This window comes from Aegilops tauschii, chromosome 6 (assembly GCF_002575655.3).
Source record: "Aegilops tauschii subsp. strangulata cultivar AL8/78 chromosome 6, Aet v6.0, whole genome shotgun sequence".
Taxonomy (NCBI): domain Eukaryota; kingdom Viridiplantae; phylum Streptophyta; class Magnoliopsida; order Poales; family Poaceae; genus Aegilops; species Aegilops tauschii.
This window is the reverse complement of record NC_053040.3, coordinates 475,242,746-475,257,562: the sequence shown is the minus strand read 5'-3', so window position 1 is coordinate 475,257,562 and position 14,817 is coordinate 475,242,746. Positions and strand designations below refer to the sequence as shown.

Below are 14,817 nucleotides of genomic sequence, written 5' to 3'. Positions count from 1 at the left end.
ATAAAACGGAGACAAAAGTTGAGGAGCTTTGCAGGAGTTCAGACACGCGAAACGTACGAATCCGACACCCCAGACCCACTCAAAACCCTTCCCCGATCTCGCGACTCCATCCTCCCCATTTTCTCTCCTTCCTTCTTTCTTTCTTGCCATCGCCGCCGCTCCACCACCTCGGCCACCACGCCACACCCCTGCCAGAAATTTGCATTTCCGTCACCTCCGGCGATCCAGCAGGGCTCCCCGCCGCTTCTCCTCCGTCTCCGTTAAACCCCTGTCCTCCGACCGCCCCGCCAGGTACCATCCTCTACCGTGCCCGACAACTGTTCGATGAATCGTCGGAGCTGAAAACAGTTGTCCCTTCTTCTTTGTATAATGGATTCCGATTTGAAGTACATATATGAGCAGTATGTTGAGTCATCCGACGGCTCGCCGGACAAGGAGGAGTACTCCAATGAGACGTTGATGATGCTAGCGGTCCTTGAAGACGCGGAGCGTGCGGAGGATCATGTTCTCAATTTCAAGGGCTCGATCAAGGGTCATCGAGTGCTCAACCGCGACAAGGCGCACGCCATTTGACACTGATGGCCGACTACTTTGCCTCTGATGCTCTATTCACTGACCATTTTCGCCGGTGTTTTCGGATGCGCAAGACTGTCTTCGATTGTTTGTCCCAAAGACAAGAAGCAGCTAGAAAGGATGTCGAGAGGGCATTTGGAGTTCTTCCGGTCCGTTTTGCAGTTGTTCGTGGAGCTGCATAACAATAAGATCCATAGACCTTGTGGGAGGTGATGCCATGTTGTGTGATCATGCACAACATGATCGTCGAGGATGAGGGTGACGATGCCGCCGTAGCTCTGGAATTTAAGAACATGGGTGATCCTATCCAACTTCCGGACCAGAATCCGGCCACATTTGAGGAGTTTATTGAAATGCATCAACAAATTCGGCATCAACCAACTCACGAGCAGCTGAAGGAATATTTGATTGAGCATCAGTGGGCGGTGAAGGGGACAACAATGTTGGGATGTAATATTTGAACTTTTTAAAATTCGAACTTGTGTTGCATGCGGCTACTTGAACATGTGTACCGTTTGCATGCATGCGGACTTGAAAAAAAAATAAGGAAGATTAGATGTACGCGGCTACGGTTGGACGACGTCCTCCCGCCTCCGTGTACATGAACTGGTCTCCTGTGTCCGTGAATTGATGCGAGAGGATTTTTTTTCGGGTTGCCGTGGGAGATGCTCTTATTTTACTTTGGGTCGAACCAAATTTACCCCGAGAGCCCACGGTAAATCCGAAATGCTGGCGCAGATCGAACCGGTCCTGGTGGATGGAAAACACGTCACGTCGCAGCACCGACGGCACAGTACGCGGAAGGCGGGTACGCTGACGGCTGGCCGAGGCCACAGTGCCCCCGAGCAGCGCAGCGCAGGACTGACATGCACGTACGCACGCCCGCGATAGATCCTCTCTCTCTCTCGTGCAATCCGCGGCCGAGGTCACGAGGCGAGACTGTTGCGCGCTGAGCCGAGCACGGCACGCCATTGATGGCCCCCGCGTAAATGCGGCGCGATGATGCAGCGTACGCGGACGGACGGGCGACGCGGCAGCCGAACCCAGCAAGCAAACGACCTCCATCAATGCGCCTGCGAGTTGCGATGTCCCTCCTCGTCCCCGTCCTGGTCCTCGAGAAAGAGAAAGAGAGAGAGAGAGAGAGCTGTGGGGGAGGGGGACGGGGAGGGAACCGAGGTGGAGGAGGAAGCCCGGAGCCTGCGTGAAAAGAAAGGACCTCAAAGGCAAGCTCTCTGCAGCTGCAGCTTTTCCACGGCCCGGAGTCCCGAGGAAAAGCGCGCCAGAGCACGCCCGTGCGGTCGCGGTCGGTCGCGGCATGGGCTCTCCCTCCTCCTCGTGAGCAGCGGCGCCGACCAGTTGCTGGGGCTCCTTTTCTTGGCTCCTTCTCGGTTCTGGCAGCGGCGGGCGACCAGTCGTCTTCCGGCTGGTGGCGAGCTCTCCTCCTCTCCTGGTCACCAGTGCGGCGCTCCGGCGGTCGTCAGCGCGCCATGATGGACCAGGAGCACCTGGACTTCATCATGCGCCACCACCACCACCAGGACGGCATGGGGTTTGTTCCCGCGGACCGCGGCGACAGCGAGGTCAGTGCAGTGCGTGGGTGGGTGGCCGCCGCCGGAATCGCTTGCTTGCTTGCTAGGCGCGGTAACCGGCTGCGGACTTGGATTGCAGGAGGCGCTGGGGTCGTCGGAGTCGGAGCCGGCGGGGAGGCCGCGCGGCAAGAGGGCCCGCGCCGCCGAGGTGCACAACCTCTCCGAGAAGAGGCGGCGGTGCAAGATCAACGAGAAGATGAAGGCGCTCCAGAGCCTCGTGCCCAACTCCAGCAAGGTCCGTCCGTGCATCACACCCAAGAATCATACTGCTACCATGCTGCTGTTCCCTCCTCTCTGTTTTTTTTTGCTGGAAGCTAACTGAGGTGATGCTGTATGGCCGTCGCCGGCACCGGCTGCTGCTGCTGCAGACGGACAAGGCCTCCATGCTGGACGACGCCATCGAGTACCTCAAGCACCTCCAGCTCCAAGTGCAGGTCAGCAAAATTTTCTCAACAGAAAAGTTTATGCTGTGTCATTATCATCGCCTGAAAAATCATATGTGCTGTGCTGGTCAACAGTGCTGAACGAAAATGTGAATATTTGCCTAGGTTTAAAACCCTTAATTGGGCAACAACAACAAAAAAAAACAGGAAACTGGACAAGACATGTTGATTTAGCTAGGCTGTTGCGTCAGTAGGTTGCACAAGGAATTATTTGTTTTGCCCTTGACTGTATGAAAACGAAACATCGGTTTTCAGTCTTATTGTTGTGCTGTGATAATCAAGTAGCTGCCCATTTCTGCGTCTCTATGGACTAGGGAAAGCACCAATGCATCATACCCCATTTCTGCATTTCAATTTGTGTTCGGTCGCAATGGTTCATCGCATTTCGATTTGTGTTTTGATTGCTATGACTCTGTTCCAGATGCTGTCCATGAGGAATGGCATGTATCGCCCCTCGGTGAACTTACCAGGAGCACCTGACCAACTGCCAACATCGCAAATGTGCGCCGCACTTAACCGCGTCGACGCATCATCAAACCATCCATCATCCATGCTGCCTATGAATCATTTTTTAGGAGCAATGTCAGGGACTCGACATTTGTATGGTCCTCCGAATCAGGACCGACCGCGTCACGAACCTCTTGTGTTATCAAGTGTTCCGTGCACGACCACTCGAGAGCCTCCGTTCCTTCTCGGGCCATCGCAGGGGTCCCCCCTTCGATCCCTTCAGTTGACCTTACCGGCCGAGGTAACTGTTCTGTTGAGTGCAGAGCATAAGCTTGCGATGAAGCCACCCTTCCTCTGCAAATGCAGAACAGCAAACTGTCAGTACTTCCCGTATATGGTGTTTCACTTGTTTTCTTATCCATGCCAGATGATCTTTCAAGAGGAGGCAATGCTAAAGCATCGGCTAAGTTCAACTCAAGAGACCACCTCTGTGCCAGGTTAGGGGTCGTAATAAGTTTCAAATAACTAGAAGTTAGCACTTCACCTCTAGTATCATCTTTAGCATTTTGATGAATTGGTGAAGATACTTGTCTTCTTTCTGGCATTCCTCTATGTTTCTCCAATAGGACATGAGATGAAGCAGGAAACACCTGCAGCGAGGGCTGGTCATTTCGATGCATGTTCAATCTGGAAAAATCAATCACAAGACATGACGCCAAACAATCCGGAAAGCGTTCTGTTTGCGCCTCACTTGCGTAGGTAATTCTTCACTCTGGCATGTACACATTCATGGCGGGAGAGAATTGTTTTTATTTTAACTTGGGAGAGGGTCTTTTTTTGGTTAGTCATATTGCTATTTTCTGTTGCAAGCATTTTTTTACGGAGTTAAGGAATCTGAGGACTTGAAAGTATGATCTAACTACCTGCTGTAACCTGTACTTTCAGTACCAACGCTAACAGCAAGATTTCTTGGCTCAAGATAGATATTTTAGAGAACTCAGAGAATGCATTGTATGCACCTGTTTTCAGACTCCTAAAAAAATAGGTTGGAGTCACTGATTTTGATCTACTAGTAACCTTTATTTTGGGTTATCCCAGCCCCTAAACTTGTTATGTGACCGCAGTTAAGCTATCTGGTAGCCACCACTTCCACTAACAGTCTACTCTAGGCTTATGAAATTATATGAACCGTTAATATGGTATCATTTCTCTCTGATCAACTTAGCTTGTGATATGTTTCGTATATTGATTAAAGGAACTAACAGTTCTCTTCACGATCCTTGACAGATTTGGAAACGGTAATGCTGACTCGGGTCTGAGGGCGGAATCGAAGTAACTTCGCGATCAAAATGGACAGATGACTTGGAATCTCTGGAACATTTGCCCATTGGGGTGCTCCATTTAGGCAGACATGCACTAGGATAGTAAATGGTGATCGCCAAGATAGTAATGGTCTTCATCAGATGCAACTTGTCTAATGCTAGCAGTAGCAGTTATATTATATATCAGCCAGACTGCATTCTTGATATGAAATCAAGAAATGCTGATCATGTGAATATGTAGCGTGAACGCCTTCTCCAAACCGCAATGAACTGAAACCAGCTACTAGTATGAATCCTTGTAAGTGCCTGTGCTACCGGTAATTAGTAACTTGAAACTCTTTTCTTTTTTCCCTTCTATTTTATTTTGAAAATGAAGGTTAAACCTCTCAGCCGCAAATGCCAGACCACTTATTTTCTTCCAAAATATGAAGCGGTGTTTTAGTCACCGTCTCAATAGCATAAATGGTCGAAAAATCATGAATTCTTTTGGCAACAAACTTGCTCAAGCGTTACACTTGCTTTTTTTTTGCAAAGAAATGAATTTTGTGGTATTGTTATTGAAAAAACAAAATCAGCGCTGTAATAGAGGTACCCCTATTCACTCTATATTGTCCTGAAAATTTTGTTTTTTTGCTCAGATATTTTACGGGAATTTTTTCTTTGTCGAACTTTTTATACGAGTACAACGGTAGGTCAAGTATGTTTGATTTTTTTTGGAGATTTTTTACTTTTTCCTGAATTGCTAAATAAATCTGGACTTTTTTATCAGGTTCATCTACCACCAGGTGTATCAGGGTATTTTCCTAGTTAGCCTCCACTAACCTATTTTTTCTCAACATGCACACATGCCACGCCATCATGAAAACATGTATGGAAAAGAACCACTTAAACATGCAAACACACATGGGAAAAGGCTCATCTCTATAAATACGAAAATCATATTTATTTTAAATTTTCCTTGAGTTCTCATATTATTCATCCAAGTATTATGTTCCAAATAATTAAATATCAGACCCTCAAACAAAATTAAATATCATGAAAGTATATTGCAACCAACTTCAGATGCAACGCTCGGGGTATCATACAGTATCCACGAAGCATGCCTCCATCATAACTTCTTGCACCCATGCAAACACAAGGCCCGGATTAAAGACCGGGTTACATTGGTAATCCTTGGCTTTACAAGATGAGTCTCTACTCATCATCGAACACGATAGGGACTCTATTAATTACACATGGCGCCACTTATCTAGATGAAGTCATAGGGCACCATTGACACGTGGGAAAACGAGAAGGCCTATGCCACATCGTTATATCGCCACCATGTGATCATGCATGACCCCAGATAGGCACCAAGCCGGCCGCCTCTAGAGTAGTGCCCCATTGTGGCTAGCGACAATGATAGGTTGGAGGGTTGGAGCGGCACCAACAAAAGGTTGGGCAACGTCTCCCACCTAAGACGACACCATGATCATCAGTAAACCACCGAACGCACCACCATAACCAGTGGCCGGTCTAGCCCAATTTTAAAGGAAGATTTTGAGACCGCCAGTTAATTTGATTTCATCATGTTTGGACAGATTTTTTTTTTAATGTTTACTCTTGCAAATGCTAGACATCGCCTACAGCGAGACAGAACAACGCCTCGCCTCAAGCAGTCGTTCTTTAAAAAAAACAGTCGTTCTGATGGGTCGGACCAGTAGTGTTGGTTTTGGAAGCTTCTATCTACCGTCCATACCAGTTTTGGGACCTTCAATCCGGTTTTGGGAAGGTTACGACCTTTTTTTTCTTCTGCGCGTTACTTTACTGGTCTGTATTGGTTTTCTTTCAGTTTTTTATTTATGTTTTATTTATGTTTATGTTTTATTTGCAAATACAGGTTTACTTTTTTTAAAAAATGCACTTTCTCCATATACACGCTGAACATTTTTAGATACATGTTGAACATTTTATTTGAATACATGTTGCGCACATTAAAAAAATTCATATACACGTCGAACACTTGTCCATATACATGTTGAACATTTTGTCAAATGCACATTGAGCGTTTCTTTAAATATACAGTGAACATTTTCTTTACACACACATTGAACATTTTTCATAAATGGCATGAGCATCTTATCAAAACATGTGAAATATTGTTTAACTGTTAAAAATATTTTTAAATGTCATAAACTTTTTTTGAATGGTACGAAGCATTTTTTTCCAAAATTATAAGAACAGATACATTGTATAAAATGCTAACAAACGTATTTTTGTGACTCATGAATATTTTTGAACATGAGGAACATTTCTTTTAAGATATGGATTTTTTACAGATTATTTTAGTTTTTAAATTATGTGAATATTTGTAGTGCGTGATGAACTTATTTGGAAAATACCACTTATTCTGATTGATATTACTCCCTCTGTAAAGAAATATAAGAGCCTAGGGAGTACTTGTCATTGAAATGGAAGTATATAAACGTATTTCAATGCTAGATATATCAATTTGAGCGACAAGTAATATGAATCGGAGGGAGTATATATTATTACCTCTGTCCCAAATTACTTGTCATAAATTTGTCTAGATACGTATGTACTCCCTTCGTCCCATAATATAAGAATGTTTTTTACACTAGTGTATTGTCAAAAACGCTTTTATATTGTGGGACAGAGGGAGTATCTAACACTCTAAGAAAGTAATTCGGGATGGAAGGAGTATGATATTTCGAAAAATGAAACAACGATCGGAAACAAAAAAAAGTAAAGAAACGAACGGAAGCAAACCAAGCGGCTCCCTACTGGACCGGCCCACTGCGAGCTCCCCTGAGGCGACCGGTCCTTCCGCCTGCTCTGCTCCCCCAGAAAAAAAAAAAAGAGCGAGACGGCGGCGAGGCGAGGGTGGAGATGCGGCCGCGCGGTCCCATCGACCACGCCGGGAGGCTTCCGACCGGCGGCGAGATGCGAGGCAGCGCTGCGGCTGTTCCGTGAGGCTGATCCGCCGAGGCACCGTTCAATCATCAGTTCCCGCAAGCATCCATTGTTGTTTGAAGCACGCCGCTCGCCGGCGGCGACCAACGGAGGTATGTGACTTCAGTAGATGCTTACGACGGTTTCCCACACTTCAGATGCTTCAGTATATGCTTAGGTCTTTAGGAATTCAGGCAGCAGAGGCAATTACTACATTTGAAGTACCATGGATTTGTGACTTCTTTCTTATCCTGAACCATAGGTCCGAACTCCGCCGTCCACAAGCATCAAACAACCGAACTGAAGGAACGAAAAACAGCAGTGACATGGACAGACACGATTTACTAATCTACGAACATTCACCGCTGCAAATCCATGGATTCACGAGCTGTCAACAGAGACCTGTCAAAGTAGGCAACATAAGCATATCCATGAGGCGCAATCGTGGCTTCATATCCTCGAGCTCTTCGATCTCTGGTGCCAGACAAGAAGCTAAGCAAACGGGGTTCATGTATCTCACAGCAACGGTGAGTGACACTAGCTCTTGCATCTCTTTCAGGCTGCATTGATACACGAGAATGACTAACTATCATACTGACACATGTCCCTAAAATGGTACTCCGATATGAAAACTGAACAGATTAAAGGGGGGCACTTGAAATTATGACCATAAACAGATAGATAAGTCACACTGAAAAAACTAACAAACCAAGTAAAAAATTATATATTCAGCTTGAGCCTTATATGGAGATGGTGTTACGCTTCCAAATGTTACTCTAGTTGAGCTTTGTTACAGCGGTTTGGGTGACACTTTCAGGTACTTAACCTTTGCAAGCAAAATATAACTGCAAATTGCGTTGTTAGGGTGGGGGAGGGAACAACAATAGAAGTGTTATCTTCTTCTTTTTTTTAAATAAGAAGTGTTATCTATGAACTGCAGGGAAGACATTTTGAGATAATATATCATACTACTTAAACTACCAATACTCACAATAACAACAAAGTCGTACCCAAAAAAAAAAAATCTAATGAGGAGACAGTATGACCTGGTTAAGATGACACTGACGAAGTTTATTCTGTGATTCTACATGCCGTTCAATTTATTCCTCTTGATAATTCTTTGTGTGCTTCATTGTTTCCTCACTTTCAGTCCGATGATGACGATCGATGGATCCAAGGAGGTACATATCCTTTGCATACGAAGAACAAGAGGCGTGCAACGTGCGTGTTGCATATACTGTTCTACTCCCTCTGTAAACTAATATAAGATCGTTTAGATCATCATTCTGTCATTTCAAAAAATATATATACCTCCAACGGAGCTTGAATTTTTTCCCATGCCAGTAAAATGGACACTCTCACTGTATTGCATAATTTATATACACATTTACTAACTACTACCCGGGTGCTTATTGCACACACACATAGTCAAGTCTACCCATACACGTGCATCACGGTGTGTGTGACCAATGTGATGGAAAACGAATGGATAAATGAATGTGACGGCCAAACCATCAGCTAGGGCAGGCTGGAAGGACCCATTATCACATCACTCAACACTCATCCATGAAGGAAGCAGTAGGTTCTATTGCTGTTGGCTGAGAATGGCAGGCGGGACCGGTCTGGATGGAAGTTGGAGCAGTACCTATGATGGAGGTTGGAACAGTGCATGGCATCAATACCGCTTGACTATGTAGCTAAGCTAGAGAGCAAAGCTTAAGAAGTTGGCAGGGTTTGCGGTTCTCTTGTGCACCAAGTGAAGTGATTCCTCCGTTGCTCCAATCCTGTCTCGTATTTGTTGGAATTTGTAGAGATTTTACAGTTCCTGATCCGAGGAGGGGAGATGTCGGATGAGGAACATCATTTCGAGTCGAGGGCCGACGCGGGTGCGTCGAAGACCTACACGCAGAAGGCCGGCACCATCCGGAGGAACGGGTACATCGTCATCGAGAACCGCCCCTGCAAGGTATATATATACAACCTGTCACGATTGGTTCGTGATGTTCTTCTGTGCTTATTATGAGTAGTGGTGTTGGATGTTGCAGTGGTAAATGTTGCATCTGTAGGCCAAGTTAGAGGTACGAGTTAGCCGTGTATGCGCGTCATTTCGATTTTTCAGTTTATGTTGGTGTTTGTGCGTCGTCAGATTAGCAGTATAGGTTGGTTTAGATCTATCGACTCTACTTCCACGGTTAGTTAGAATTATTAGATTTTCCTGACGAAAGAAAAAAAATCCCAGTCCAGTAATGATCTTTCTTGAATTTAAGACTTCTTATTCGTCTATTTTACCTGAATCGGAATCCTATTTGTTTGAATTGCGCGGTCTCCCATGACGGAAAACGGTAACTGATTTGTAGCAACCTCATTCACGAAGGTGTTGAATAAAATATCCGTATTCAAGAAAATGGCCATATTCAATATTCAATAAAAGGGTCCATACAATAAAAAAAAGTCCATGTCTTTATGCTTCTTATCGGCATGTATTGTTTTATTTGTTGGACATATATATACCTGGCCATGGGCAGCCCGGCCCGGAGGCCCGACCCGACCCGTCCAGAAAATCCCGGGCCGGGCTGAGCCCGAGTGTGCATTGGGCCGGGCTCGGGCCTAGAAATTAAGACTGACGGGCAGATTGGGCTGGGCTTGGGCCTGGAAATTGGGCCCGGCGGGCAGATCAGGCCGGGCTCAAGCTTGCAGAAAACATGATTTTAGCTGTAGTTGGGCCGGGCCGACCAGGCTGTGTCAGGCTTTCTTGGGCTCGGGCTTGATTTAGTAGGCCCGATGATCGGGCCAGGCTCGGGCCTGTGTTTTTAGCACCAGGCTTTTTTGGCCCGGCCCGAGATATGCCCAAGACTAGTTGGACAGCACGATTGCAAATCTGTCTACATCTTTCCTACTTTTTACCGGGTGAGGTACATAGCTGGGGGTAAACTGATTCAGCGTTGTGATTTGAAAACCAGTATCACCGATTTTCAGTGGTGGCTGAAGTACAGAGACCAAATATGTGAAGTCTGGATTGGGTTACTTATTTTCTTGTATGTTTTATACCTGCCATTTTTTGGTACTTGCTTTTTGCTGCCTCCTGTTTCAGTACATAATCAATTCACCAATGCTACCAACGGTGCATTTGTCATGTTGTTGTAGGTCTGTACGCATTCGGTATGTAGTTGACACTCTAAATACCAATGAATTTCTTCAGTCATTCCAGATTTTAATACTTTTATATATTTAAGATTAACATCTTCATTCATTCTTACCCTAACGGTTTTTTGTTGTTCTTCAGATTTCTAATGGCATGGATTTGAAACAAATGTGCAGGTTGTTGAGGTTTCAACATCTGAAACTGGAGATTATGGCAGCTGCCACTTTGTTGCGTAGTTCGTTTCACAGCCCCGTAAACTGAATTGGCACATTCACAGGGTTTAGTTATAGGACTAACCATGGCATATATGCGAAATTCTGAAAGAACAATCAGTACAAGCAGCTGGAAATTATGGCTTCTTGTGTCCAAACAGCGCCACAAATCCCAGACAGGGAAAAATGCTAAATCTAACCATGACAGCACTGGTGTAACATAGACAGGCATAATTCACTAATCTAACATTCATCACTGAAAATCCAGATACAAGAGTAGCTAAAACAAGCATAACATCCTTTTTGCTTAGAAACAATAGTTACGCAAACGGCAATTTAAACAACTAGGGAAAGTAGGCAAGATAAGCATATCCTTGAAACACAATCATGCCTTCATTTCCTCATCCTCTTCGATCTTGGGCGCCAGATAAAACCTGATGTATCCCATCTCTCCAATCTTGTACTCGACAACCACCGGCAGCTCAGATGAGAGGCTGATGGTGACTTGGTCCGACAGTGGGCTTGCCTTGGTGAAGGAGTTCATGTACCTCAGAGCAAAGGTGAGTGACACCGGCTCTTGCATCTCTATGATGGTTGATTGCTCAGGCTGCATCAGACAAAACAAGCTTTAGCTATCATACTGATACATTAGCAAAATGGTACCCCAATATGAAAACCAGTCCTCAAACTGAAGTAAATTTTGCAAGTGTGAAATATATGTGAGCTGGATGCTCCACACAGGCCTCGTGCTGACTATAAATCTACTTTCTGTTCACTGGTGTCACTGACCATCTCAACAGTGATATCTAAATGGTACTCTGATAGTTTACACTTGCAACGTTACTTCAGTTGTGAGGTTCACCAGCTCAAAGCACTAAAGAGTACAGGGTTCATCAAGATTAGTTTGTGTCCTGATAAATATCATCTCAGAAAAGATGTAACGGCAGCTTAACATTTGGAAGCAAATATAATTATAACTAGCTGTACATCATCACTTTAGGTTCTGTAAACAAATACTAGTAGGGCAGTGTGCATCTATGAACTGCAGATAAGACATTTTTTGGGCCAATCTACCATGAATAAACTACAACATCAACATAACTATCAAATCGTCCAGATATAAAAACTGGGTAACCAGTAAACAATCAGGTTGAGAACAATTCAGTTGGGGTTCTTAACTTTCACTATGCAGTATATCTAAGAAATCACACTGTCTAAATGCCTGGAGGAAATTGATTCATACTACTAAGCAGGGGAGAAGAAACACAAGATACCTTGTCAACAGTAGTGTTCTGCCTGCAGACGATGTTTGCAGTTCCAATGTCTCCAGCAGTGGAGAACTTGACACCTTCCTTGGTGACAGAGATAATAACTGCAACGCACAGAACAGAAGCCGCCGTCAGACAAGCGAGGAACAGAGATGAAAAGTGCAGCAGAACAAAAATTACAGTAGATGGAGACGAGCATACCAGTGTCGCCGATGCTGCTGAGATCCTTGCAGATCCTGGAGAACTCAGAGGACGGCATGCGGACGATGGCCTGGTACTCGGAGTCGGGGATCCCGAGGTGCTCGCTGTCGATGTCCATGAGCTTCATCTCGAAGTCCGCGATCTTATCCTGATCTGTTCATCCACCCATCGATCCAGAGACCAAAACCACGGTCACCATCGACGACATCCGCAACTAGGAGAAGGAACGACGAGATCGAGGGGGGATTTGCTCACTGGGCGACTCGAACATGAAGGTGACGGTGTCGGAGCCGTCGTCGGCCTTGATGGTGATGATGTCGTCGTTGCCGGCGCAGCGGAGCATCTTGGCCATGTTGCCGAGGTTCATGCCCATGGAGAGGTTGCGGTCGCAGCGGTAGTGCTCGAAGCCCTCGGAGCGGAGGAGGAGGGCGACGAGCGCGACGTGGGAGGAGTCCATGGCCTGCAGCGAGAAGCCGGTCCCGGAGCAGTCGAAGTTGGCGTCCGTCACCAGCTCCTTGATCGCCTCCAGCACCTTCTTCAGCAGGCTCCCCTGCACCAGCCGCAGCTCCAGCATCTTCGCGTCCGGCGGGGGACGGCGGGGGACGGCGGCGGCGGCGGCGGGATCGAGGGGATGCGGGGTGGGGAAGAGTTTGGGGGGCGCGGGGCGGGGGAATGAATGGGAGGGAGAAATCGGGCGCGCGCCGCGATATATATTTTCCCGCTCGCGCCTCCTTCCACCGGAAGGTTGGCCTGGCGGGTGGGCCCGCGGGAGGCTGTGGGCCCCACGTGTCGGTGGGAGGAGGGGTTTCGCTTTCCCGCCATCTCGCTCGCTGCGTGGGTGGGCTTCCCTCCATCGGTTTTGGGTTTCGATTTCGTTTTATAGGTTTTCCGAAATATCGAAGCATGGCAAAAGGAAAAGTCGGACAAATTGTTGCAGCAAAAGTGCCCCGGTCTGTGTGTCATGACATTTTTCAAAGTGTATATCGATTACTCCCTCCCTCGGCCCCATATGGTCGCATAATTTTAGACCGGCCCTTGTTTAAAACTATGACACTTATTTTGAACTGGCGGTAGTACTCTTCTTTTTAAACATATACCAATTGCATGATCTACAGTGCTCAACGCGTTTTGAGTAAACAAGCAAAAGTGCATTTGATTTGTTTTGTTTTTGGCTATCCTTTTTCCGATAAAAGGGAAAAATTGGCCAAACGATTTACAGCCCGGAGTTGAATGAAAATCAGACTAGTAAGAGCATCTACACCCGGCCTCCTCAAAACAACCCTATACGTTTGCGCTATCCGGAACCCCTGGAGCTCAACTCATATCAGGGGCAGATATGGGAGGCCTTGGCTCACCCAGAAGAGTCTGTCATGTTGGATCTGACAGAACAAACCCACGCCAAATACCTTCAAATTGACCAAGTCCACCAAAAAAAGGCACCCTCCTCCCGCGTCGTCCTCCACTTCCCGCATTCGATCCATCGCCACCATCACCCTTGCTACCCGTCCACGCAACTGCTCGCGTCCGAGTTGACATAGATGCCATCGCCAAGTACCTCGTCCCCTCCCGGTGGCATGGATGATGCCTCGACGTCGTCTGTGGGAGTCCTAGACGCATGTGGACATTTGTACATTGACATTTTTCATATTCGTAATGACATTAAACAAAATAGTAAATTAACTAATTGTTTTGGTACACATGTATTTAGAAAGTTTTTTTTTGAAACAAGGCAAAAGATTTGCCATTTTCATTAATTAAGAAGAAGATTTAGACATAAGCCGCAAAGCGGAAAAAAGAAAAGGTCTACTCTCGCGACATAAGTAGGCTCAAATGCTTGGCTCCAGCAAGCGCCCAGAGGCGGGCTTCCTCCTTGATTCTGCTGACGACGATCGTTGTTGGAGCGGCCATGTTGCGAAAAATTCTTGCATTTCGTTCCTTCCAAATTTCCCATGAAACCAGCATCATAACCGAAGCAAGGGCCTTCCTGTGTTGGTCTCCCGCGCCCACAGCCTTGATCCAACGAGCTCTAACTGAATCCTCATTCCGCCAAGTCAGTGGTGTGTAGTGGTGAATGCCAAGCCAGACGGTGATCTCGTTCCAGACTCTACCTGAGAATCGACACTGGAATAACAGGTGGGCTGCAGACTCTTGCACTTGTTTGCAGAGGGGGCAAAGGCCACAGTTAGGCCATCCCCTTCGCGTCAGTCGGTCTGCTGTCCAAACACGGTTTTGCAGCACTAACCAGGCAAAGAATTTGCACTTCGGAGGGGCCCACATCTTCCAGATTGTGGCATTGTTGGTGTTGTATGTTAGGTCTGCAAATTGTGCCAAATATGCCGTTGACGCCGAGTACTCCCCATTTGTAGTGAATTTCCATGATATAGTGTCTTGCATATCATTTCTGAGAGTAACACCAGCGAGCATCTCCCAAAGTTTAGCAAATTGTTGGATATGCGTCAAGGTGAGCCCTTCTTGGGTGTTAATCTGGTGAATCCAAGAGTGATTGTCCAGCGCCTTACTAACCACACATGCCTTCCTTTTTGATATCTCAAAAATCTTAGGTGTTATGTCTCTGGGCCTAAGATCATCTAGCCAAGAGGATTCCCAGAATTTTGCTGTCTTACCATCACCGATGCACACCCTTGTGGCCGCCGCGAAAAGATCTTTA

The 14,817-nt window shown here is 46.3% G+C and overlaps 2 protein-coding genes and 1 long non-coding RNA gene across 4 annotated transcripts; 2 read left to right on the top strand and 1 right to left on the bottom strand.

The window, feature by feature from the left end:
• Positions 1–1,660: 1,660 nt before the first annotated feature.
• LOC109750766 (transcription factor SPATULA) lies at positions 1,661–4,676 on the top strand. 2 transcript variants are annotated; one of them, XM_020309723.4, is made up of 7 exons: positions 1,661–2,153; positions 2,242–2,397; positions 2,531–2,596; positions 3,027–3,353; positions 3,480–3,549; positions 3,679–3,811; positions 4,340–4,676. In XM_020309723.4, the coding sequence occupies exons 1-7, from the start codon at positions 2,061–2,063 to the stop codon at positions 4,386–4,388; spliced, it is 894 nt and encodes a 297-aa protein (XP_020165312.1). In that variant the 5' UTR covers positions 1,661–2,060; the 3' UTR covers positions 4,389–4,676. The 2 variants fall into 2 exon arrangements, with proteins under 2 accessions (XP_020165312.1, XP_020165317.1); XM_020309728.4 differs by having other exon boundaries at positions 1,793–2,153; positions 3,679–3,807.
• A 2,471-nt stretch (positions 4,677–7,147) lies between these two features.
• LOC109750741 (uncharacterized) lies at positions 7,148–11,084 on the top strand. Its single transcript, XR_002229983.4, has 4 exons — positions 7,148–7,439; positions 7,589–7,853; positions 8,477–9,292; positions 10,645–11,084. It is a non-coding gene; the product is annotated as an uncharacterized lncRNA (long non-coding RNA).
• LOC109750721 (proliferating cell nuclear antigen) lies at positions 10,912–12,807 on the bottom strand. Its single transcript, XM_020309673.4, has 4 exons — positions 12,405–12,807; positions 12,150–12,302; positions 11,955–12,052; positions 10,912–11,287 (listed from the first exon to the last, which is right to left on the bottom strand). The coding sequence occupies exons 1-4, from the start codon at positions 12,721–12,723 to the stop codon at positions 11,066–11,068; spliced, it is 792 nt and encodes a 263-aa protein (XP_020165262.1). The 5' UTR covers positions 12,724–12,807; the 3' UTR covers positions 10,912–11,065.
• Positions 12,808–14,817: the final 2,010 nt, after the last annotated feature.